At 41.1% G+C, this 24103-nt stretch overlaps 6 protein-coding genes across 8 annotated transcripts; 1 reads left to right on the forward strand and 5 right to left on the reverse strand.

The window, feature by feature from the left end:
- Positions 1 to 5165: 5165 nt before the first annotated feature.
- LOC111604881 (putative ATP-dependent RNA helicase DHX57) lies at positions 5166 to 9768 on the reverse strand. The gene is made up of 5 exons (XM_023323121.2): positions 9546 to 9768; positions 7412 to 9492; positions 6392 to 7353; positions 5938 to 6139; positions 5166 to 5879 (listed from the first exon to the last, which is right to left on the reverse strand). The coding sequence occupies exons 1-5, from the start codon at positions 9611 to 9613 to the stop codon at positions 5314 to 5316; spliced, it is 3879 nt and encodes a 1292-aa protein (XP_023178889.1). The 5' UTR covers positions 9614 to 9768; the 3' UTR covers positions 5166 to 5313.
- Positions 9769 to 9855: 87 nt separating this feature from the next.
- On the forward strand, positions 9856 to 12328 carry LOC111595813. 3 transcript variants are annotated; one of them, XM_023309913.2, is made up of 2 exons: positions 9856 to 9877; positions 11307 to 12328. In XM_023309913.2, exon 2 carries the CDS (start codon positions 11311 to 11313, stop codon positions 12148 to 12150), a length of 840 nt encoding a protein of 279 aa, XP_023165681.1. In that variant the 5' UTR covers positions 9856 to 9877; positions 11307 to 11310; the 3' UTR covers positions 12151 to 12328. The 3 variants fall into 3 exon arrangements, with proteins under 3 accessions (XP_023165681.1, XP_023165597.1, XP_023165516.1); XM_023309829.2 differs by lacking the exon at positions 9856 to 9877 and adding an exon at positions 9891 to 9994; XM_023309748.2 differs by lacking the exon at positions 9856 to 9877 and adding an exon at positions 10207 to 10241.
- On the reverse strand, positions 10001 to 11300 carry LOC111595998. The gene is made up of 3 exons (XM_023310042.1): positions 10630 to 11300; positions 10288 to 10578; positions 10001 to 10227 (listed from the first exon to the last, which is right to left on the reverse strand). Exons 1-3 carry the CDS (start codon positions 10792 to 10794, stop codon positions 10048 to 10050), a joined length of 636 nt encoding a protein of 211 aa, XP_023165810.1. The 5' UTR covers positions 10795 to 11300; the 3' UTR covers positions 10001 to 10047.
- A 91-nt stretch (positions 12329 to 12419) lies between the features above and the next one.
- On the reverse strand, positions 12420 to 14384 carry LOC111596155 (cytochrome P450 4d1-like). The gene is made up of 3 exons (XM_023310287.2): positions 13754 to 14384; positions 12999 to 13616; positions 12420 to 12940 (listed from the first exon to the last, which is right to left on the reverse strand). The coding sequence occupies exons 1-3, from the start codon at positions 14316 to 14318 to the stop codon at positions 12591 to 12593; spliced, it is 1533 nt and encodes a 510-aa protein (XP_023166055.2). The 5' UTR covers positions 14319 to 14384; the 3' UTR covers positions 12420 to 12590.
- A 1432-nt stretch (positions 14385 to 15816) lies between these two features.
- LOC111596070 (cytochrome P450 4d10-like) lies at positions 15817 to 16687 on the reverse strand. Its single transcript, XM_023310161.2, has one exon. It carries the CDS (start codon positions 16440 to 16442, stop codon positions 15846 to 15848), a length of 597 nt encoding a protein of 198 aa, XP_023165929.1. The 5' UTR covers positions 16443 to 16687; the 3' UTR covers positions 15817 to 15845.
- Positions 16688 to 19889: 3202 nt separating this feature from the next.
- Positions 19890 to 21659, reverse strand: LOC115483034 (cytochrome P450 4d1-like). Its single transcript, XM_030223820.1, has 3 exons — positions 21095 to 21659; positions 20298 to 20933; positions 19890 to 20239 (listed from the first exon to the last, which is right to left on the reverse strand). Exons 1-3 carry the CDS (start codon positions 21657 to 21659, stop codon positions 19890 to 19892), a joined length of 1551 nt encoding a protein of 516 aa, XP_030079680.1.
- Positions 21660 to 24103: the final 2444 nt, after the last annotated feature.

Genomic DNA, 24103 nt, shown 5'->3' on the forward strand with positions numbered 1-24103 from the left:
GCAACCGTTGATCGCGACGAACAGGACGTTAACCGTTACACGGCGCGCATTGAATTGAAATTGAAGCGCTGCAGGCGGCGGTCTGACACTTTTAGTGTATGCCCCTGTATGTTGTCTGTCTGTCTGTGTCTGCGTATGTGTGTGTGTCTCCGTCTGTGCGCATGTGTGTGTAACGCTGATTTAAATTGAAATGCTTATATAGCTCACGTCTCTGCCACTAGTCGAGTGCTCGCGGCAGCTGCGCAGCCAGCGTTGATGAATTGCAATTAGAATTTTAGCTGTAAGCTTAACGGTAAACGGCTTTAGCGGTAACGGTAACGGTAACATTTACAGTTGCGATTACAGGCTATTATGCTCTGCAGAGGGCACACACGCCCATACACACACACACACGCGCCCACAATGCACAACGCTCGCTACGTCGTTACGGTACGCGATACGTCCATCATATGACTGCTCGTTGGTATCCGGAGCTAAAGCTGCAGCCAAGTCCGACTATCAACACCTCCTTTTGACGGCCGATCGTCTTCGTCTAGCTCACACGCACACATACACCCGGAGCGACAGAGAGATACAGAGAGAAACAGTCGAGTGTACGCGCTTAACCACTCACTTGTGCGCTCTCCTTTGCTCATTCGTTTTGTAAAAACATGTGTGAGATTTTTTAGTATTGTACTTTATTTTATTTTATTATTATATATATACTTATTTTTTTGATCCCGTTGTTCACTCACTTTGAGCCGAATTTGTTGATTTGGAGTATTTTCGCGTTGCGCGCGTATGAGAATCCGATCGGGGAATTCGGTTTGAGTGAGTGGTTTGTGTCAAACAGCGACGAGCTCACGCCGACCTGTCCCCTTGCGCCCCTTTGCACGCCCCACCCCCACCTCCAAAACACACAGTTTACTGTTGTCTACTGCGACTAACTAATACACGTGAAAAAAAAAGAAAATCACAAAGTAAATAAATCGGCGATCGACAAAAGACAACTACGAAAATTGCGAACACTTTTTAACGCCATCTCCTTTTGACCCCCTCCCCTCCCTCACTCTGTACGAACAGTTCGAGCATGTAGTACTTACGTTTTGCTACCAATGAACGGCAGTAGAGCAATCGCACCGTGGTTAAATGCTTATGATACGGTTTGCTTGGTTAGCGGGTACGTATTATCAAATTCAAAGGATAATACGCTTGAAGCTTGAACTTAATCATTAATGAAAAGGTTGCCTAAGGGATCTAAATGATAGATTTAATGATTTGTTAGCAACAAATTTTAAGATGACCATTTGTCGCGGCGAAAACAGTCTATTTGATTTAAGAGCTAGCTTTCAGCTTTGAGTTTTCAGTAATAAATAAACTTTAAGCAAAAAGCAGAGAATATATATGTATATTTAGAGATGTGTCTATATAGTACAAAATCTATATCTGAAAATGAATCAACTTGATATATACATACACATATACCGACACCACGAATATAGGAATACTCTTATGCCTTACCTTTACTTACTTACATTTACTTTACCGCAAACAAGTTATCACTGTGCACAGTGAGGCATTGATTTCGGCTTTGTATTGTTCTTATACTCTTTGGATGTTATTGTTGTTGTTGTTGCTATTTTCACTGGCATGGCAGCAAATTTGTCAGCGTATTTACCCACCCAACGGGTCTCAGTTCCGACTGCTACTATATGTGCATGTATGTACGTATATACGCCGTGGCATGGGCCTCCCCCTGCCCAAATGGCGACGACGCGCCGATGCCGCCGATGCCAATGCTGACGCCAAACCCAAACACACCCACAACAATATCAGTAACAACAACAAAGACTACACAGCAACTGCCGGAGCGCAAATGCTTTGTCTACGGATTTAGTGCTTTACGACGAAGGCGCCAAGACCCACCTTAACCATCCAACTCACCCACAACAAAATGGCATCACATGACAGTTTACATATCCATCCGTTCGACTGATCTGGCAGCACCGACGCATGCGTAAGTCCTTGAACAAGTTTTCGCCGTGTATTCATTGCGAGTCTGGACACTGTGGCTGGTGCACAACACCGCGTGCACGCCGCGCGCATCGTTTTGCATCTGCCAATAATACGACTGATGACACAGATTATTTGAGTTGAATTATCGCAGTTTTTTCTGCCCTATCCCTCGAGAGTCTAATCTGTTGACTCTAATTTGTTTTACCTAAGACCTGAGTACAGATAGCTACACACATACATATGTACATATATACTTATGTACATGCACACACATATGCACATAAGCTTAATATACGAATAACGGCATCACCAACGGGCAGCGGAGAAGACGGCAGTGTAGAAGCAATAAGAAGAAGAAGAAGAAGCAGCAACAGCAGCAGCAGCAGCAGCGCAACATCTATAGCAAAAGATAGTGTTGATAACAAACACTCGAGAGTTAACATACACACACACATTTACATTTGCAATCAAATAGGTGGATAACAGAAGTCGCTGCCGCTGCCGCTGCTACTTCTGTTCACGCCTGCAGCGACGCTAGCGTAAGCTTAGCGCTCACAAAACTCACGCTTAAGTGGTGCTGCAAAAAAATCATGTGTATATAAAAAAAAAACAGAAGAACGAAAAAACAACAAAAAAGTAGAGCAAGTGGCCGCCGCTGCCGATCGCATAGGTCGGGGATGGTGACAATTGGTCAGCGCGGAGCATGCAATGCCCTACGCCCAGCTTGGCATATCCATAGTCATATAAGTCTGCTCAGAAGTGATTAATGACAACTCACAGAAAAGAAAAAACAACATTGTACATGATTAATAATGTTAAAACATATCTCACGTGTGCTGTGACGCATGATTAAAAGTTTATCAAATTCTTTCCAGTTGAAAGCAAAAAAAGTTTGGGCATTCCAGGCAGTAAGTCCGCCCCTTCCAAAAATGAACATAATAAATAGGAAAAAAAAATAAATAGCGTTTTACTCTGATTATTTGAGATAATTCCGAAACCTTTACAAATTAGCAAAGAAACAGAGAGTTAGCCATTATAATAAAATTTTTATTTATATAATAGTTTTTGATTCTCATATGTTTGTTTCTATAATTTTTTGTTTTATTTATTATTACAAAATAGTGAATATTTAAGTCTTCAGACGTTCCAAAAGTCTTATGCAAATCGTTAAGTCCGAATTGGTTGGGGTCAGGGCGCAAAGTCGATAAGACGATAAATCAGAGCGTACAAATAACTCAACAAGGTGCTAAAACATGTAATCGAGCTCAACCAAAGAGGAAAGGAAGTGCGAAATTGAGTGTAAAATGAGCGCACGCACTCAGACAAAGACACAGAGAGAGCGAGAGAGAGGTAAGCTAGAAACTGTTAATAGATACAATTTACAAGCGATGCTAAATCAAATGTGTGATTCTCTTGTTCTTGATCTTGCGCTTGTCTTAATCTTGCTGCGGAACTGGAACTGTTGGAAAAAGATCGTTAAATTTGAATTGTGATTCATTTGCATTGAGCGCATATTTCTTTCGGTTATCATTGATAAGTATAATTTATTACTATCGTATTAGCTGCATTTGATACTTTGATGTATCGACGTTTATACCAACATGAAAAACATTAAAAAAACGCGAATCAAGTGTATTTAAATAAATTCAAATGAATTGTAATTGATGGGCGCACACATTCAACTCAATTTTAACTTCGACACTCACACACGCACACAGACACACCTGATTTATAGATCGATCGATGTTTCATATGAAATACACTTACATACATACACCTGTACAACGTTCAATGTCAACACCTGAATATGATTAATTTGCTGTTTGTTCTCATGTCTGCGCCTAAAAGTTGACAAATCAAAATCAAAGTCAAAACTTCATTTGACTGATGGAAAGCAAATAAAAGCCATACAAATTTAAGTCTGCGACAAATTTACTGTGTAAACAATACAAAAATATTTCGATTATTTATTAAATGTTTCCGTTAAAATTAATTCCTCATTTTCTTATAATTTATGTCTACATAACAAAAAATAGGTATAGTTGTCCAGAAAAAACTCGTATAAAATTAATTTAAAGAATAATCAAAATATGTTTAAGTTAATTGGAAAACAAGAAAATTAAATTAAAAACTAATTTGATTAAAAAAATTTTCAAGGCCTACAAATTTGTTAATTTTCAATAATTTATTGCACATGTTCTTAAAACATACTTAATTACTGAATGAGAAATATGTATAATTAAAAAAAAAAATAAGTTTGAAATTAAATTAATATTTATATATATATTATATTTTTTACTAAAAATGAAATGAATATTTAAAAAATATATATTTAAAAAAAAAAAACTGTTTTCTGTATCGAAAAAAATTTAGTTTTTTATTATTTTAAAATAAAAATTTTTATTTACAAAAAACAATTAGGTTAACTTTAAAGCAAATAAAAATTAAAATTAAAATTGATGCTTAATTTTTTAAATTAAATGTTTTTTTTGAAGAAGTAGTTCAACTGCTTTATAGATAAACTAAACTAAACTAAAATGATCTAAACCAACATATACGCCCAGTGGAAAGATCTGAAAAGAAGTGTATCATCCATAGTTCCCAGTTGAGCTCTACTCTACTTAGCTAGAGTCAAGATAGATAAACGAAACGATTTAAAAAATTTTGTTTCTTTTGGTCCCCGAAGATGTATGACGTAGTCGGTTGGAGCCGACCTCTATTTTTATTTATTTTTAAATAGATTTTAAACAAAATCACGTAAGCTTATATGTTTATCTGGCTTAAAATATTTTTGTGTATGTTTACCTATATATGAGAGGGTAGCTTGAAAAATTATGAACAAATATGGTATGTTTCCATATGATTCACTTAAGTATTGTTAAGCTTTGCAGATATTATTTGCTTTGACCTGAGACTTGGCTGTATAGCTATGGAAGAACTCTTCTTTTAACTAATCTCTCTATCGCTTTCTCTTTCTTTTATACTAACTGTCTCTCTTTCTCTTTCTCTCACTCACTTAATCTCTCCCTCCCTCTCTCATTTATAGATAACTAAAAGCAAGAGCTATATGAAAATCGACTTGCTTATTGCCTAACAATATATATTGATTGATTGATTGATGGATAGACTGATTGATTGTGATTGATTGATAAAACATCTGAATTCCATTTGGCTGTATAAATTTGTTTAATCGTCTTGTAATCGCATTATAAAATATAAACAAGTTTTGATTCTATAAATTGGCTTAATTTTCTATTGGCTTGACTGATGTGATACAGAAAGACAATGTTGACCAATGAGCGGCTAATGCATTAGACTTTAATAATTGTTGCTTATGAGGTGTGTAATGTTCGCAATGATCTTGCAGCCGTTTTTGTGGTGCAACAAATTGAGGCATGGATCACGTATCTTCTCTTCGAGCAGCTTGATCAGTTCGGTGCGCAGACATTGGACCAGCTCCGCCGTCTCGTGGTTGTGCGCCTTCAATATGATCCAGCCGCTCTCCAGTAGAAATAGGAAATCTCCATCATGCAGTTCCACCTTGAAATCGGATCCGGCAAAAAGGACCAAAGCAATCAGTGGCAGCATCGAGCAGTCGCGTATGTAAATGGAACTGGTGCACACCTTCTCCTGGTAGACGAGGAACGGTGCCTGGAAGACAGCGACCTGAGAGTTGACAGACGACGGATGAATGCGCACATAGCCATCGCCGCGCGTCTTAAAACGCAAATCCTGATGGCCCGGCTCGCGCGGCACTGCGCCACCCGCTGTCTGTATATAGATGCGATCCGGTGTCATGATCTTCACAATATTCGGATAGAGAGCTGCACAGAGCAGCGATGTCAGCAGTCGATTGTTCTCGCCATTCACATTCTGCTCGTGACCTAAAGCAGCGGAGTATAAGTATATCAACTGGATGAGGGTCAGATGTGAGCTACTCACCTGTTAGCTGAAGTATATTGTCGCTGCTATTCGGCCTGCGGCGTGGCACATTCACAGGCACAAATCCAATCGAGACAAGCAACTCCAGATATTGATACTTGAGGTCTGCAATCATCTCGAGCGTATTGATGGACAAATAGTTCTCACTCGCATAATTTCGGCTGGCTCCATAGTGTCCACGTTTCGCCACAGCGAGCCATTTCTGCGGGTAGAGAGGTAAGAGACGATGCGCTTAGAGATGGTGGTTAAATACTGACTAGTTGATTGACTGACTGACTAACTGTCTATTGACTGACTAACTGATCGACCGACGCGCTGACAGATGGAGTAATTAATATTATTGCCTGACTGATCAATAGCTGTCTATATAAATCCGAAGTGAACTAGCTGAGTATACTTGATTGATTAGATTTTTTATGAATATTCAGTGAATATCTCACTTTCATTCACTTACTCGATAAGCATTCAGCACAGTGAGATGGTCGCTGTGATCGAGCGCAAATTGTCGCTTGCGTTTGTCAGCTTCGACGCGTTTGTTCAGGGGACTGACAAAGGGCGATTTGTTGCTCAGGCAGGCGGCGATGGTTAGTACGCTGTCCAGGCACTGGAAGATGGCGCCATATAACATCAGTTTGCCAATGCGCACATCCACGGGCAACGCGGCCAAATGATGACCGAGTGGCGTTAGCTGATCATCAATGTCCAAGGCGCCGACATCGCGCAATCGCATTAACGCGCCCAGCACGCTCTCCTCCTTGGGCGCCTCCAATGTTTCGAGCAGAACGGAGAGGGTGTTGCGCGAGGCGAACGTTTGCAGCGTCTTGATACGCAACACAATCTGCTCGAGCGGCACGCGCTGTATCTCGGGCACCGGCTGGCCCAGTATATGATGTTGATAGCGATAACTGGTATACAAATGGATGCAGACACCAGGCATGACACGACCGGCTCGACCTTTGCGCTGCTTGGCATTGGCGCGCGATACCCAGACCAGATCTAACGACTCCATATTGCGATTCGAGTCGAAGCCCTTCTCCTTCATGAGGCCACAGTCGATGACGAAGACACAGTCATCGATGGTAACAGATGTTTCGGCTATATTCGTGCTAAGCACAATTTTTCGTTTCCCCGCCGGTGCACGCTTGAAGACCAGCGCCTGATCTTCGCTGGACAAGGCTGAATGTAATGGAACGAGCACATATTTGCCTGAGCGGGGAGCAAACATTGCACTGTCCAGCAGCGCATTGTGCACCGTTTGTATCTCCTGGAAGCCTGGCAGAAAGATGAGGATGCTGCCCTCATGTGGCCACTCATGCTCGCCCTCTACAATGTACTTAAGCACGGACTCAATTAGATCTGGATTAACCATCATTGGCTCCATGAGGTAGATGCTCTTGCATGTCGTCTTGCTATAGTCTGAAAATGGATTTGAATATTGATGGGGGTTTGACTTAGGATCTGGCGCTTAGCTTACCCGAATAGCGAGCATATATCTCGGCTAGAGTTAGATTCTCGTCCTTGATCTTTTTGCCAGGCGGTTCACCACTGGCCTGGAGATCAGAAAATTCTAACACATGTTCCAGCACCTCCTGTTCCTTCTTTTTGAGCTTTCGACAATATTTCGTATCGCATTCCATAACAAAGTCACTAGCATCCAATATATCCTCAAGGAAGAGCTGTTGCACAGGAAACGTACGTCCCGGTATATCCAGAACAGGTGCGCCGCCAAAGTAATTGGAAAAGAGCGACGCATTCAATGTGGCAGACATGAGTATCACTTTAAGATCCTTGCGTTCATGCAATATATTCTTAAGTATGAGGAGCAGGAAATCCGAATCCTGCGATCGTTCATGCACTTCATCCACAATGACATGACTAACATTGCTGAGCAGCGGATCGGAGGCTAGGCGTCGCAACAGTATGCCAGTGGTGCAGAAGCTCAATCTGGTGCTGGCCGAGATCTTGTTCTCGAGTCGTATCTGATAGCCAACCAGTTGGCCTATGCGATCTAGACGCTCAGCCGCCACACGTTCAGCCACACCGATTGCTGAAAGGCGACGCGGTTGCGTACAGAGTATTTCCACATGTGGCATATCCGTTTTGGGTGGCAATTGGGTGCCTCGGAAGAACCAATTGTCCAATATGAACTGCGGCACTTGTGTGCTCTTGCCACAGCCGGTTTCACCCGAGATGACAACCACCTGATTGTTCTCAATGAGCGCCAATATGTGCTCCATTTCGGCGAAGGCAGGCAGCTTCCGGCGAGCTTCGATCAACTTGTGATAGCGATCGTCGCGTCGTCGTTCGTTGAACAGCTGCAACAGGCGGCGATTCTCACGGGCCAATTCCGTGGCATTTCGTTGATGGGTGCCGCCATCATTACGCGCCGTCTGTCCGCGTTCGTAGTGGCTGGGACGTGGCTTTGCCGCTGCCCCCTCATTGGCATCCAGATCAGCGCCATTTGCCGGCTCATCGTAGAAGAGCGAGTGCTTGGGCGAGGGAAAGCGGGCGGTGTCCAGGCTGCCGGCTAGACCCTCATCCGTCTGCAGCATCTCGCATACACAATAGATGCAAGGAATTCCATCTCGACAAATCTCGCGCGCCTGCCGGTACAAGTGCCGAGCGTATCGCAGGCGCAGCTCATGCGGTATATCGTGGCAGGTGGTCTTGAGGTAGATGTATGGCGCTTCGTACGGATAGCGACTGCCAGGTGGAAAGCGCACCTCCACATGGAACCACAGCTCATTCTCATTCTCATCCAGATTGTCGGCACGCTTGCGCTCTGGTGTGCCCATCCCTTCTGGCTGTGGTGGCACATGCGCAAATCGGCATTTGGGTCCAAATTTACAGGTGCCATCACGATCAAAATTGCGACAACGTTGAGGCGCCTTCTTCTTCTTGTCCAAGGCCGCTTGGCGAACGGCAGCGACTGCCGCCAGTGCCGCTTCACGTGCCTTTCGCACTTCCGATGGGCTGTGCGCCAGCAGATGTTCAATCTTAAACTTTAGATTCCAAACGCTATTATATTCACGCTCCTCATATGCGTTGTCGTAGATTGACTGCAGTGCCTCTTTTTCGTCGGCACGCATGTCCAGCAGAGTTGCCTCATCGGGGGGCTCTAGCTCCAGTGTTGCATCGGAGGGCACTTGCATATAGCGTTCGTAGAGCATCAGCAGCGCAGCTTCCGTGTCGTGTGAGCAGTGCTCATACGCCTCCAGGCAGTGAACAGGATGGAAGCCATAGTTCTCCAGCTTGAGCAATGCATAGCGACGCAAACGATCGGCATCGGCTGTGCTGCTGTTCGCCGCACTGACACCTTGAACACTTTGCACTTGGAGTGTGCCGCGATCCTCCCAGTAGGCATGTTTAATACCTTTCCCGCCACGCCCCCGATCCTTGTATTTGGCAATATCATCGAGCTTAAAGTCCGGGCCGTGTATGGATCGCAATGTGTCCATTGTCAGTTGTTGTGACTCATCACTGAGTCGCAGCACGTGCAACTCCGTTTTGCGGGATTTGTTGTCTGGCACCGATTTTGGTGGCGCCTGTACATTCCTACACGTATAATGTGGGTTATTGGAAATAATCGTGTTGCATTATCCACTTACGTTGTGCGCGCATCGCTTGGCGGTCGTAGATGCCAGTCTTCCATACATTGCCGTGACAATTCGTCCATGTCTACAGAATTTCGGTAACTAGGCTAAACAATTTTACAATTTCACAATTAAAGCTAATAACCCAACTATGGCCAATGGAGCATTATCTACCAAGTCAGTAATGTGCCAGAGCAGAGTATCGATAACATGCAACAGCTGTTTTAGTTTCACTGTTATCGAAGTTGATGTGTTGCCACATCACAAAAATCAAACAAGCAAACAGTAACAGTTGAATATTAAATCATTTTTAAACGTATATTTTTATAATTGTATTTTGTGTTAAGGCATGTATAGATCATTTTGAAATTGTGTGTGTGAAAAAAGTGCAATATAATTAAATTATTCTTATCGTTTCCTATTTCAACGAATTTGGACTTTAGATTCGCTAGAATGGCAGAAAAGTATATTCATTTCTTCTTTCGAATCATTGTCAATTGTAACCGTTAACACCTAACTACATTGCTTCTAGCTCATACTTTTCAAGATTTGCTGTGTCCTTTAATATAGAATTGAATTCCTTTTGATTTTCCATCAGACGCAAATTATATTTAGCCTTCATATCCGCAGATGCAGATTTTAAGGATTCGGTTTGTTTTTTCATTTCAAATATGCGATCCATTAATACGGCATGTGGCTAGCAGATGAACGGTACTTTTGAGATACATTACTTTAGAAATGTGCTTATTACACTTACCATTTCGGTATATTCATCGTATTTCTCTTTGATGCTATTCACTTCAGTGGCCTTGACGGCCTCAGCACAGCACGTGTCATATGCAAGTACACATTCATCCTCGGTTTGGAGCAAACTGTTAAGTTTTTGTAGATGTTGCTTCTGCATGGTGTCTATTTTCATCGCTTTTGAGACATTTATACTAACGGGACAATTAAGCTCACATAACAATTTAAATTTCTCCTCCAATATTTTTGAGGAAATGTTTTGCTCAGAAGTAATTAATTCACTTTCTCTTTTATTGTGAGACTCCTGCAAAATAAGTATTATATTTCCAAGTAGATTCGAATACCACATATTTACCGTATAGTCTAGGCATAGAGTAGCGCATTCCTTGATCAAGTTAGTTACTTCGGTGAGATCATTGCTGGTTTCGGTGGCCTCGGCCTGCTTTTCCTCTAAAGACTGATCAGGGTTAGTTACCGCCATTTCCATATCAAAGTCATTCGCATTATCGTCAGTATACATTTTTTTTATTTTAAGCTAGTTTGTTCACTAGTAAGTTACGCGCACTCGATGCGTTGCGTTTTGATTTGTCACTCAACTGAGTCTATCGCGTAACCTTTAGTGCAGCTGTCAATCGAATAAGTAACTTTAAAACAGGTGGCACCATCGCATTAGGAACATAGTTCGTATTCAAAATTGAGTATATAGTTCATAATTTATATTTATATATACACTTAAATTTATGTTTATCAAAGAGCTCTTGTTCACAAAGATTCGACAAATTTAACGCGATTCTCATCGCTTAATCGAATATATGAATATATTTCATCGCACCATTGAGTAACCCCAAGCAAATAATTTTCAAAGGTGGCAACGTTCTATTGGCAAAATAGTTGATATTCAAAATGAACTATGCATTTTTTCTCATTCGGATGTACACTCACATTCAGCAATCGGAGTTTATTTGTCTGAATGGAAGAATAATTCTTGTAATAAAATTCATAATTCTATTTAAAATTACATTTACATTACAGCAACATGGCAAATCGAAATAAATCGCTGCAGCTGAAAAAGTTTAAGCGTGTTGCCAGCAAAGCGCTACGCATGGAGCGTGAAAGATCTGAGCTGGAAATGAAGCTGTTGAGCACTGCTAACCCAAATAAAGTGATTCGAGATCCACAACCGGAAATCAAAGATCTACACATGCTACCGCCTCTGTCAATAAAGCGGCCGCCGAGTAAATTAATGCCACTGAACATGAGACCCAGTTCACAACCGCCCAGTTCTCGAAGGGTTATGAGCATGCCGTTGTGTGTTAACAACAATGAACTGCCTGGCCCCAAGCCAGAAAACAATAAGCTACATGGCCATATTTCAGATGATATTTATTTACTTGGCCGCCGGTCGCCGGAGGATAATGTATATCTTCAACATCGCCTGCGGCGTACACTGGACGACCAAATGTTTGCACATCATCCAAAAGATAATTATGTGCAACAACACCTCTCCAATGATGAAGATATATTGCATCGTCGCCAGGTGAAGCAATTGCATGATCATGCCCAACAACGCGTTCGAGTTGCCACAGCAGCCGCAGCAGCGGCTGCCTCCACAGTTGTTGCCCAAATACGTAAGGATGCCATCGATGCCGTTGCACACCAGCAGGCTCCCTATATGCGTATGGCTGCCATTGCCAATGCCCGATCGAAATCTAGCAATAAATCTAGAGAAAGCGACCAGCGTCGGGTGATTCGTAATTCGAATTTGCTCAGCTCGGCGCTCAGCATTATTCGCGAAATGGATCCAGCATTTTTGGAGACACTCTGTTATGCTATTCATGATCAAGTTACCAAGGACGATGCACCGGAGTCCGATTAGCTATCTTAATCGTTATAGATTCCGTTCACATATATATATATATCGTTATAGTTTTTGTTAATTTACTTCGCTTTCGCCAATTTGAAAATGGATTTGAAAAATTATATGTTTTAGTTCCACATTGTTGACTACTCCAATGAGGAAACAAACAATTTTTTAAAGTAAATATGGTGCTGGATAAAACTGGAATATGTGTGATTGGTTTTGCATCAGTGTTCCATTATGTTCCCGCAGCTCTTTTTGTCGTTTGAAATAAACACAAATTTTCATGCGACTAATTCTTGGCATATTTTAATTATTTTCTGCATTCTTTTTAATACAGTCCCCATCTCACTTTTTGTAACGATATTTTTTAGTATTGATTTTCGATAGTTTTAAGGTATTTATTGAATACACACATCTCAATTGGAAACATAACGGAAATCACTGAAAATGCACCATTAGATGACACGCTCCTTGAGCTTAAACATGAGTGGATCCTTGGTGCGAAGAATTAATTCAGCAATAAGCACTGGTGGCTCCTCTGCATTGCCAACAAATTCAATTTCATAATGTCGCAAAACATTCGCCGCAATCGCTTTGATCTCGAGTATGGCAAACTTCTGGCCAATGCAGTTGCGCGGTCCAGCCGAGAAAGGAATGTAGGCATAAGGATTGAGCTTCTCAGCGCTCGTAACCACATCGAAACGTTCTGGCTTAAACGTATTTGGTTCACTGAACAGATCCTCTCGTCGGCCTAAAAACAATGGAGAAATGCCTATGTTTGTGCCGGCGGGAATGATCTTGCCATCTGGTTTATAATTAAATGGTTAAATTAATTGTTTATATATATTTCAAGTGCATATTACTTATTTCGCATTCCTGGAGCACCTTGCGGCCTAGCAGTGGAACCGATGGGTACATACGCAACGTCTCCTTGATGCACAGGTCCACATAATGGAGTTTGTTGAGCAGATCGTAGGTAACAGGCGTCTCTCTGTCGTTGCCCAACACCGATACAATCTCCTCGATGCATTTGCGTTGGCATTCCGGATACAACGCAATGTTATAGAAGAAGAACGTAATGGCAGAGGATGTGGTGTCATGGCCCTCAAACATAAAGGTATCCACCTCCTCACGTATGTCCATGTTGGTCAAAGGCTTGTCGTCGATGTTCGACTGCAGCAATATGTCCAGAAAGGCCATTTTACGCTTGGCGCCCACTTCTGCTCCGTCCGTAGTCTGTTGGACTCCTCCACGTAGCAGCTCCTCGCGACGCTGCACGATGATCTTTTCCGTAAAGTTGTGCAGCACATTCAAAGCTTGACGCTCGGCCCTAGCCAGAGGAGTTAACATGTAGGTCAGATCGAAGCGATAGAAGATGTTGAACATGCGCTTGTGCAGCACCATCGAAATGGTCTTCACTGCACGGACATAATCTGAGTCAACGTTCGTCTGAGCATTGATTGAGACACCCATAGCGGTTTCTACATAGAAAAGGAAAAGAGCGGAGATTGCAGGTTATTTTCAGTCAAATTTAAAGTACTTATGATTAGATTATGTTTATTTAAATATCGCTTCGGTGCAAGGCGAAGCTGAATAACCTTCGGACTTGTCCACCTACCACAAATAGTGTCCATAGTGCAGAGATTAATCCAATCGTATAGATTGAAACCAGTTTGGCCCTGCTGTCGGCGTTCCCTCTCCAAATTCTGGAGCAGCGTACGCGACTCACGCTCAAAAACATTGACGAACTGATAAAGAATTTTAAAATGGAAGGCGGGCGTAATGATCTTGCGGCGTTTATGCCACTTGCGCCCACGGCTAATGAGCAAACCCTCCTTGAGCCAAGGCTCGAGGGCCTTGTACTCGCCGGCCTTGTCATTAAAACGAAGTGTGCCAAGGACCACTTCCACATCTTTGGGATTGCCCATGAGTAGGTTGAGCTCTGGTCCCAGCCAAACTTTGAGCGTCTGATCCTTGGAATAGATGTCCATGAAGCTTCTAAGCATAAGGACTAGCTCATGAGGTGCCTTACCAACAAAATGGTAACCATGACCTACTACTGGCAAAGTCGGTGGGCTACCCAAATCTCGAGTCACGTCTATAAGGTGCTTGAATTTCAACTGATAGATGAGCAGACCCACAAATAGGGCGCTAGCCAGAATAAGACCCAGCACTAGAAACATTTTGAGAGCAGCAATGCACAAAATCAACTGAAACTTCAACTTTTCATAAGCTATATTTTTGGCCCCAAATCTTATCGTGGCTTATCCGAACAGTTGTAAAGTTGGCTAATGTCCATATTTCTTCTATCTAATCGCAGACAGTTGGTTGCTATTGGCATTTAATCTGACCATTATTCTTAACTTCCTCTCGGTCTGCGATCATTTACTTTAGTTCAAATAATATTATGGAAATTCTAAATTGAATATCGTAAAGCTAAAAAGTTTCAAATCCAATTACATTAGTATCGTTGCGATTCCTTTTGCTTCTTCGATATTTAAGTGAACGATAGTTAATAGATATTGAATTATCGATAGTCTTAATGTATTTATTGAATGCACACATCTCAATTGGCAACCTTATAACGGAATTTACAATATTCACAATTAAAGGACACGCTCCTTGAGCTCAAACATGAGTGGATCCTTGGTGCGAAGGATTAATTCAGCAATAAGCACTGGCGGCTCCTGTACATTGCCAACATATTCAATTTCATAATGTCGCAAAACATTCGCCGCAATCGCTTTGATCTCGAGTATGGCAAACTTCTGGCCAATGCAGTTGCGCGGTGCTGACGAGAATTAAATGTAGGCATAGGGAGTGAAATTTTTGGCTCTCTCGTTGAACCAAAAACAAGTTAGCTACATGTCAAGCAGATTGATACGATAGAAGAGTCCGGCGCCGTCGAAATGGTCTTCTCAGCACGCACATAATCCGAGTCAAGCGTCTGAGCATTGATTGAGACACCAATAGCGGATTCTATGAAAAAATGGTGAGGAACAGTGCGCTGGGGAGAAATTATGTTAAATTAGACAAATTCCAAGTGCTGATTAGAACATTATTAAAACACAACAAACGGCTTAGAAGCAAATGCCAAACGCTGCTTCCCATTGACTGCTAATCAGAAAATGAAAACAAATCAATTCTATATTTAAAATTGTGTTATCTGAACGTTAACGAAAGTACTTATAACATTCAACTGATGGATGAGTAGACACAAACAAGGCGTTAGTTAAAACAAGCCCCGGCACCAGAGACATATTTAACGCAGCAACATGAAATGCTTTACTGAAAGACCAAATATTGACTGTGGCCTAAACTGGAATGACTGATACATAGTATATACAGATTTGTCACAAATCGAGACATTGGCAACGCAATTAATATTCACAAGTCCGGTTATATATAAGCGCAACTATATAACCGAGTAAAGTCAATGGACAGCACGGGAACCACAATCTCAATAGCTTCATGGAAATCATCAATCGAGCTCATTAAAAATTTAACAAACATTGCTTCTATCCACGATACTGATTGACGGTTAAATGTAGTCAAAAATCAATATTACAATTTATCAACATCATAATTTATAGATCTATTCAATCCTATGGACGATGTGATGTTGTTAAATGATCTTTTTTGGGCAAATTCAAAAAGGGAGCTACTGCAACGTAAGTTATATATTATATCTTAGTATGGTGTCTAGAATCCTATGGAATCGTCTCTGACTCACCGCAAATGACATCCAAGGTGAATAGATGCACAGCATGTCCCAGATCGAAGGAATGGCCAAGGGTCTGCTGCCATTTATGAATCAGCAGTCGAGTCTGCCTATCAAAGATCTCCACATAAGGATCGAGGATTCGAAAGTGGAAGGAGGGCGTGATGATTTTGCGACGGCGATGCCATTTGTGACCGCTACTCAGGAGCAGGCCATCGTTAAGCCAGCCGCGTAGGAAACTGTACTCGATGGCCTTGTCCAGCAGCTGGCTGCTGCCTAGAACAACTTCAATGTCGCGTGGCTGGAACATCATCAGACTAAAGTTGCTACCCATTTTGAGCTTGAAGGTGCCATCATATTGCTCTCCCAGCTGGCCAATTAGCTGCGGCACCTGCCAAGGCTCCAAGCCGAAAAACATATGAAAATGTCCAAGCAACGGCAGATTGCGTGGTCCGGGCAGCCGGGCAGCTAGTTCATGGGTTCGGCGGCGCTTGCGCAGCCACAGACTCAATGGCAGCCAACTAATCCCGGTCAACGCTACGACGATGCACACGGCAGCAATGAGCAACGGCAGCGAAAGAGACATTTCTCTGCTGTGGACAATCGACAATTAACATTTGAATGAACTTTCCCAACTTTTTTATGATTCGCAATCAGCTGCAGTCTAGTCAGAAGGTTATCTGTTAATTTCTAGATTAATGTCTATTCTATTGGTAATTATTGCATACTTTGCACAAATTGGGTACATTGGTTTGCAGCCACAGTCTGTACGTTCATGTAATAGCTGCATTTCCAATGGTAACAACCATTGCAAATTAAACGTTTTTTAAAGCAAAGCATTCTCCATTTTAAGCCATTGTAAGTCGTAACTATCGATTGGTATTCCAAACATCGATTGATGATCCGCTCGAATCTCTTTTTTCGAAGATCATTCATATATGATATATAACGGAAACTTGCGAAAATGCGTTAGTTTAATGCGTGACATCTGCTAGTCGTGTGGCCCCTGCACCCATATTTGTTTTATTTTGTTATTATTATTTACTTTACTCATCCGCCACATGGCGCTGCCAAAATTAGATTTTTTTGTACTAAAAATAGAGCAAGTGGCAAACTATGACGCCACGTCCGGGCCAGCAATGTTGATCGAATGGGCGTGTGTGGGTGTTTAGGTGTGTTTACATTTGATCATGTATTGCTATGGAGCTGTGACGTCACTAGTATTCAAGTTCAGAGGCATTTCTGTCTAGATGGCAACGCCATTCAAGGAATGTGTGTGAAAGAAAGATGAACAATTTGCATTAGCAAATTCTGAATGCAAATTGCATTCGACTTCGCAGATGGATTCAAGCGCCAGCTGATTCATTTCGAAATTCCAATAAAAAATGAGAATGCGAATGCCCACTTGAATTTTCATCGTTACGTTACGTTCACAAAAACAAGAGCAAGCAGCCAAATGAGAAAGGAGACGAAAGGGCGGAACAACAACAAAGGATTGCTTAACTTTAGCATGCCGAACTAAGCTATACCCTGGAAACGGTTACAAGCTAAAAAGCATTGACCACTGTTACGTGCGAATAACGTAACAAACAGGAATATATACATATATAGATTTATATATATATATACATATATATATTTATATATATATATATACATATACATATTTATATATATATATACATATATATAAGAGCTAAGCAAATTAATCGGTCTCCTTCCATTCATACCCTATTCGCTGTTTCTTGTGTGTACAGGGCATGATGGAGTAGGCGTCCTTCAAGCATGCCAAATTCCAAAATTCTTGCGTCGGTCGTCGACGTCGACGTCATTTTGGCCCATGATTCGCACTGCGGGCCACATTTGAAATGTAAATATTTACACATGTTTTACAAGAGTTTCTTGAACGATTCCTCACTGTCGGATATAGCATATATATGAATAAATGGGATATATACACATTGCTTATAGATCGCCGAGATGTGTGCGCGTTGGAATTTCATTGGCATTTCCAATTTTGTACATTTTGTGAATTTTGCTCGCTTTTGCATTTCTGTTTTGATTTTCTTCATATATGTATGAAGAGTTCAGCATCTTGAACTCGATTGATTGTATTTTGCCATAGATCAGGGAGAGACTGCGAGAAAGAGAGAGAGAGTGAGAGAGAGCCGTTGGGGCCAACGAGGCCAGAACGTGCCACATGGAGCGTTTGATGAAACTATACGAGGTCTGTTCAATAAGTATATCTGTTTGGCACCTTCTTATTATGGACTCGTGTCAATGCTTTTTCCAGTCCTGTTCAGCTGCTTCTTTATCGATGACTTTCTTATCATCTCAATCGTAGCTTAGTGTCGTCCTTCAAAATAAATCAAAAATGGATGAGCGATAAACGATAATCGATAATCGATAGTCGATAGCCGATAGTCATACATACGCGATACTTTTTGAGCACACCTCGAATGAATACATCAAAAACAGTGCAAAAACAAGAGACAAAACAAAAATAAATAAAAGTATAAAAATTATTTTAATAATAATAACAAAAATTTCGCTTTGGCTCAACACATTTTGCGTCATTTGGCGCTGAAGTGCTGAAGGCAACATTTTGCCGAAACAAACGATATGCTGGCATAGAAATATATATATGTTTATATATGTATATGTATGTATATTACTGTATACAACATGAAAAAATCAACGATTTTAATAATAAACCTAGGCGCAATAGCTTTATGTTTCAGCTTACGCTGCGAATGCGCAATCTTTAACGCATTGCGCATACGACACGTGTGCCACAAGCCCCCGCAGGCAGTAAAATGGAAATTGTTACTGGTTATTAGACGTACATGTGTATTATTAAATATATATTCCTTGATTTATATGTAAATATTTAATAAAGGTAGCCTTCAAATTTTTAAGTTGGGTTTGGAAATATTGCGTATACGCCGCGTGTTACGCCTCAAAATTGCGATTTGTTATCAATTTAATGCTGGCTTTAAGTTTATTATGTACATATTTAAATGAGATTTCTAAATCTCTAACATAAGCATTCAGTTGGTGGACCCAGCACTTACAGTAGCAAAACTTACGTGCGCCACTATCTGAATGACTCATTTTGTCAGCCACGCCCTCTTGCCATTGTGCCCCTTTCTGCCTAATTTCTGTCCATTTGACGTTTCAGTTGCTATTTTGAAACAATTGTGTCGGCATGTGTCATACTCGTTATTCTCAACGTTTTTGCCAAATTCTATATTATTATTTGTGTACTCAGGAAGACCTGCTTTTACTCGATATATATATATATATATATATATATATATATATATATATATATATATATATATATATATATTTATATAAATATATATATAGAAGATAAATTCATATACAGTTAAATAAAATAGTTGCATGTCTGTGTGTCTGCTCGTCACTGTTGAAGCTAAAGAGTTAAAATTTAGAATATATAAATAGTATATCCTAAGTTTTTCTGAGTGCTCACAATTCTTTTATACGCGCATTCCTGATGAGTGGGATGTTTAAGACGTAATATTTCGTTTCTTAACTGCCCCATTAGGGGCTTGGCCGTAGAGCTGAAGTTTAACAGTTGGAATCAACTAATTATGTTGTCATGCTCATATATACGAGCGAGAGAAGATGAGAGAGAAGTGGAAAAGTATGTGAAGGAGATGACAGAGGAAGGAAAAAAAATGAGAACATAGAGAAGTGGAAGAGAAAAGGCAGACATAATAGCGAGAGAGAGAGAGAGAGAAAGAGAGCAGCTGTTCAGCGAATTCGATACACGACATCAAAATAACTTGTTTTATTTTTCTACTTCAATTTAATTTATAATTATTTTTATTATGCATAATTTGCATTTATGTCTCTTTCTTGCTCTCACGTTCTACCTAAGAATCATAGAGATTCCTCGCTTGTTCGATATTTAAGTAAACGATAGGTAATTATCGATAGTTTTAAGGTATTTATTGAATACACACATCTCAATTGGACACAACGGAATTTACAAAATGCACCATTAGATGACACGTTCCTTGAGCTTAAACATGAGTGGATCCTTGGTGCGAAGAATTAATTCAGCAATAAGCACTGGTGGCTCCTCTGCATTGCCAACATATTCAATTTCATAATGTCGCAAAACATTCGCCGCAATCGCTTTGATCTCGAGTATGGCAAACTTCTGGCCAATGCAGTTGCGCGGTCCAGCCGAGAAAGGAATGTAGGCATAGGGATTGAGCTTCTCAGCGCTCGTAACCACATCGAAACGTTCTGGCTTAAACGTATTTGGTTCACTAAACAGATCCTCGCGTCGGCCTAAAAACAATGGGCAAATGCCTATGTTTGTGCCGGCGGGAATGATCTTGCCATCTGGTTTATAATTAAATGGTTAAATTAATTGTTTATACATATTTCAAGTGCATATTACTTATTTCGCATTCCTGGAGCACCTTGCGGCCTAGCAGTGGAACCGATGGGTACATACGCAACGTCTCCTTGATGCACAGGTCCACATAATGGAGTTTGTTGAGCAGATCATAGGTAACAGGCGTCTCTCTGTCGTTGCCCAACACCGATACAATCTCCTCGACGCATTTGCGTTGGCATTCCGGATACAACGCAATGTTATAGAAGAAGAACGTAATGGCGGATGCTAAGGTATCGTGGCCCTCATACATAAAGGTATCCACCTCCTCGCGTATGTCCATGTTGGTCAAAGGCTTGTCGTCGATTTTCGACTGCAGTAATATGTCGAGAAAAGCCATTTTTCGCTTGGCACCCACATCAGTATCATCCGTACTCTGTGTCACTACTTCTGCAGTTGAGCTGTTTGCACACAGAAGCTCCTCGCGACGCTGCACGATGATCTTTTCCGTAAAGTTGTGCAGCACTTTCAAAGCTTGACGCTCTGCTCTAGCCAGAGGAGTCAGCATGTAGACCAGATCGAAGCGATAGAAGATGTTGAACATGCGCTTGTGCAGCACCATCGAAATGGTCTTCACTGCACACACATAATCCGAGTCAACGTTCGTCTGGGCATTGATTGAGACACCCATAGCAGTTTCTATGGCAAATGGTGGAGAGAAATTATGTTAAATTGGACAAATTCCAAGTGCTAAATCGATTCTCTATTTAAAATTATGTTAATCGGCTAATATCGGCTTATAATTGGAATATCCAATATATTTAAAATTGATATAACACCGGGAAATCTCGCTTACCTACCACAAATGATGTCCATAGTTAAGAGACTGATCCAATCGGATAGATCGAAACCAGCTTGAGCCTGCTGCTGGCATTCCCTATCCAAATTCTGGAGCAGCTTACGCGATTCACGCTCAAATATATCGACGAACTGTTCGAGAATCTTGAAGTGGAAGGTGGGCGTAATGATCTTGCGACGATTCTGCCACTTGCGTCCACGGCTTATAAGTAAACCCTGCTTGAGCCAGGGCTCGAGCACCTTGTACTCACTGGCCTTGTCAATGAAACGATGTGTGCCAAGAACCGCTTCCACATCTTTGGGATTGCTCATAACTATGTTGAGCTCTGGGCCCAGCCAAACTTTGACCGTCTGTTTTTTGGCATAGGTGTCTACAAAATGACGTAGCTTAAGAAGCATCTCATGCGGCGGTCTGCCAATGAAATGAAAAGCATGCCCAGCCACTGGCCACGTCGGTGCACTACCCAAATCTCGAGTCACTTCCATAACGTGCTTGAACTTTAACTGATAGATGAGCAGACCCACAAATAGGACGCTAGCCAGAATAAGACCCAGCACCAGAAACATCCTAAGCACAGTAAGACGAAATGCCTCCCTGAAAGACCAAATTACGACTGTGGCCTAAACTTTAATTGCCGTCACTGGCAACAAGTTCGCAGTATTGTTAGGCTTATCCCAATTCGAGAAATTATCAAGGTTAAATTGCACAAGTCCGGTTATATACTTTTATATGAGCAGCAAAGTCGTTGGACAGCACTGGCTTAAGGCAACTACTTAAATTTCAATAGCTTTTTGGAAATCAATCGAGCTCATTAAAAATAAGCAAGCATTCCTGCTGTCCATAATACTGGTTTACAGTTAATTGTATTCAAAAATCAATATTATAATTTAACAATATTGTAATTTATTGGCTTATGCTATACTATGGACGAGATGATGCTTCTACGCTCGGTGCGGAGACTTTAGCTGCTGCCCATTTTGAGTTTGAAGGTGCCGTCATATTGCTCTGCCAGCTGGACAATTAGCTGCGTGTAGCCCCTGCACTGCTATTTGTTTTATTTTGTTATTATTATTTACTTTACTCATCCGCCACATGACGCCGCCAAAATTAGATTTTTTTGTACTAAAAATAGAGCAAGTGGCAAACTATGACGCCACGTCCGGGCCAGCAATGTTGATCGAATGGGCGTGTGTGGGTGTTTAGGTGTGTTTACATTTGATCATGTATTGCTATGGAGCTGTGACGTCACGAGTATTCAAGTTCAGAGGCATTTCTGCCTAGATGGCAACGCCATTCAAGGAATGTGTGTGAAAGAAAGATAAACAATGTGCATTGAATTGCATTGCTTCGGCAATAAATTGCGAAAAAAGTATTTTATTTGAATAAACGACTATAAAATTGATGCAACTCAAGAGTATCAACATAATTAACAACAAATTCAATTTAGCTGCCGTTGCTGAAAGCCTGTGCAGGGCTATTTACTTGGCTAGTTTACTCAAGTGGAACCAAGCAAATTCTGAATGCAAATTGCATTCGCCTTCGCAGATGGATTCGGGCGCCAGCTGATTCATCTTGAAATTCCAATAAAAAATGCGAATGCGAATGCAAATGCGAATGCCCACTTGAATTTTCACCGTTACGTTACGTTCACAATAACAAGAAGACCGAGCAGTCAAATGAGAAAGGAAACGAAAGGGGCGGAACAACAACAAAGGATTGCTTAACTTTAGCATGCCGAACTAAGCTATACCCTGGAAACGATTACAAGCTAAAACAGCATTGACCACTGTTACGTGCGAATAAGGTAGATGAACAAGAATATATATATATATGTATATATATATATATATATATATATATATAAGAGCTAAGCAAATTAATCGGTCCCCTTCCATTCATACCCTATTCGCTGTTCCTTGTGTGTACAGGGTATGATGGAGTAGGCGTCCTTCAAGCATGCCAAATTCCAAAATTCTTGCGTCGGTCGTCGACGTCGACGTCATTTTGGCCCATGATTCGCACTGCGATCCACATTTGAAATGTAAATATTTACACATGTCTTACAAGAGTTTCTTGAACGATTCCTCACTGTCGGATATAGCATATATATGAATAAATGGGATATATACACATTGCTTATAGATCGCCGAGATGTGTGCGCGTTGGAATTTCATTGGCATTTCCAATTTTGTACATTTTGTGAATTTTGCTCGCTTTTGCATTTCTGTTTTGATTTTCTTCATATATGTATGAAGAGTTCAGCATCTTGAACTCGATTGATTGTATTTTGCCATAGATCAGGGAGAGACTGCGAGAAAGAGAGAGAGTGAGAGAGAGCCGTTGGGGCCAACGAGGCCAGAACGTGCCACATGGAGCGTTTGATGAAACTGCAAAACAACAGCAGGCTATACGAGGTCTGTTCAATAAGTATATCTGTTTGGCACCTTCTTATTATGGACTCGTGTCAATGCTTTTTCCAGTCCTGTTCAGCTGCTTCTTTATCGATGACTTTCTTATCATCTCAATCGTAGCTTAGTGTCGTCCTTCAAAATAAATCAAAAATGGATGAGCGATAATCGATAATCGATAATCGATAATCGATAGCCGATAGTCATACATACGCGATACTTTTTGAGCACACCTCGAATGAATACATCAAAAACAGTGCAAAAACAAGAGACAAAACAAAAATAAATAAAAGTATAAAAATTATTTTAATAATAATAACAAAAATTTCGCTTTGGCTCAACACATTTTGCGTCATTTGGCGCTGAAGTGCTGAAGGCAACATTTTGCCGAAACAAACGATATGCTGGCATAGAAATATATATATGTTTATATATGTATATGTATGTATATTGCTGTATACAACATGAAAAAATCAACGATTTTAATAATAAACCTAGGCGCAATAGCTTTATGTTTCAGCTTACGCTACGTATGCGCAATCTTTAACGCATTGCGCATACGACACGTGTGCCACAAGCCCCCGCAGGCAGTAAAATTAAAA

This window comes from Drosophila hydei, unplaced genomic scaffold, assembly GCF_003285905.1.
Source record: "Drosophila hydei strain 15085-1641.00,03,60 unplaced genomic scaffold, DhydRS2 tig00000296-arrow-arrow-pilon, whole genome shotgun sequence".
NCBI classification, from domain to species: Eukaryota; Metazoa; Arthropoda; class Insecta; order Diptera; family Drosophilidae; genus Drosophila; species Drosophila hydei.

Excerpts from the sequence above, each read along its gene's own strand:
- LOC111604881 (XM_023323121.2), bottom strand. The coding sequence starts at position 9,613 with ATGGACGAATTGTCACGGCAATGTATGGAAGACTGGCATCTACGACCG. Across the intron at positions 6,140-6,391 it reads CTGTGCTGAATGCTTATCGA|AAATGGCTCGCTGTGGCGAA; the intron begins GTAAGTGAATGA and ends CTCTACCCGCAG. Across the intron at positions 5,880-5,937 it reads CAATATACTTCAGCTAACAG|GTCACGAGCAGAATGTGAAT; the intron begins GTGAGTAGCTCA and ends CCGCTGCTTTAG.
- LOC111595813 (XM_023309748.2), top strand. The coding sequence starts at position 10,222 with ATGTGGCTAGCAGATGAACG. Across the intron at positions 10,242-11,306 it reads ATGTGGCTAGCAGATGAACG|CAACATGGCAAATCGAAATA; the intron begins GTACTTTTGAGA and ends TTTACATTACAG.
- LOC111595998 (XM_023310042.1), bottom strand. The coding sequence starts at position 10,794 with ATGTATACTGACGATAATGCGAATGACTTTGATATGGAAATGGCGGTA. Across the intron at positions 10,579-10,629 it reads CTCTATGCCTAGACTATACG|GAGTCTCACAATAAAAGAGA; the intron begins GTAAATATGTGG and ends CTTATTTTGCAG. Across the intron at positions 10,228-10,287 it reads ACGATGAATATACCGAAATG|CCACATGCCGTATTAATGGA; the intron begins GTAAGTGTAATA and ends TTCATCTGCTAG.
- LOC111596155 (XM_023310287.2), bottom strand. The coding sequence starts at position 14,318 with ATGTTTCTAGTGCTGGGTCTTATTCTGGCTAGCGCCCTATTTGTGGGT. Across the intron at positions 13,617-13,753 it reads CACTATGGACACTATTTGTG|AAACCGCTATGGGTGTCTCA; the intron begins GTAGGTGGACAA and ends TTTTCTATGTAG. Across the intron at positions 12,941-12,998 it reads GCTCCAGGAATGCGAAATAA|ATGGCAAGATCATTCCCGCC; the intron begins GTAATATGCACT and ends ATTATAAACCAG.
- LOC111596070 (XM_023310161.2), bottom strand. The coding sequence starts at position 16,442 with ATGTCTCTTTCGCTGCCGTTGCTCATTGCTGCCGTGTGCATCGTCGTA.
- LOC115483034 (XM_030223820.1), bottom strand. The coding sequence starts at position 21,659 with ATGTTTCTGGTGCTGGGTCTTATTCTGGCTAGCGTCCTATTTGTGGGT. Across the intron at positions 20,934-21,094 it reads AACTATGGACATCATTTGTG|AAACTGCTATGGGTGTCTCA; the intron begins GTAGGTAAGCGA and ends CATTTGCCATAG. Across the intron at positions 20,240-20,297 it reads GCTCCAGGAATGCGAAATAA|ATGGCAAGATCATTCCCGCC; the intron begins GTAATATGCACT and ends ATTATAAACCAG.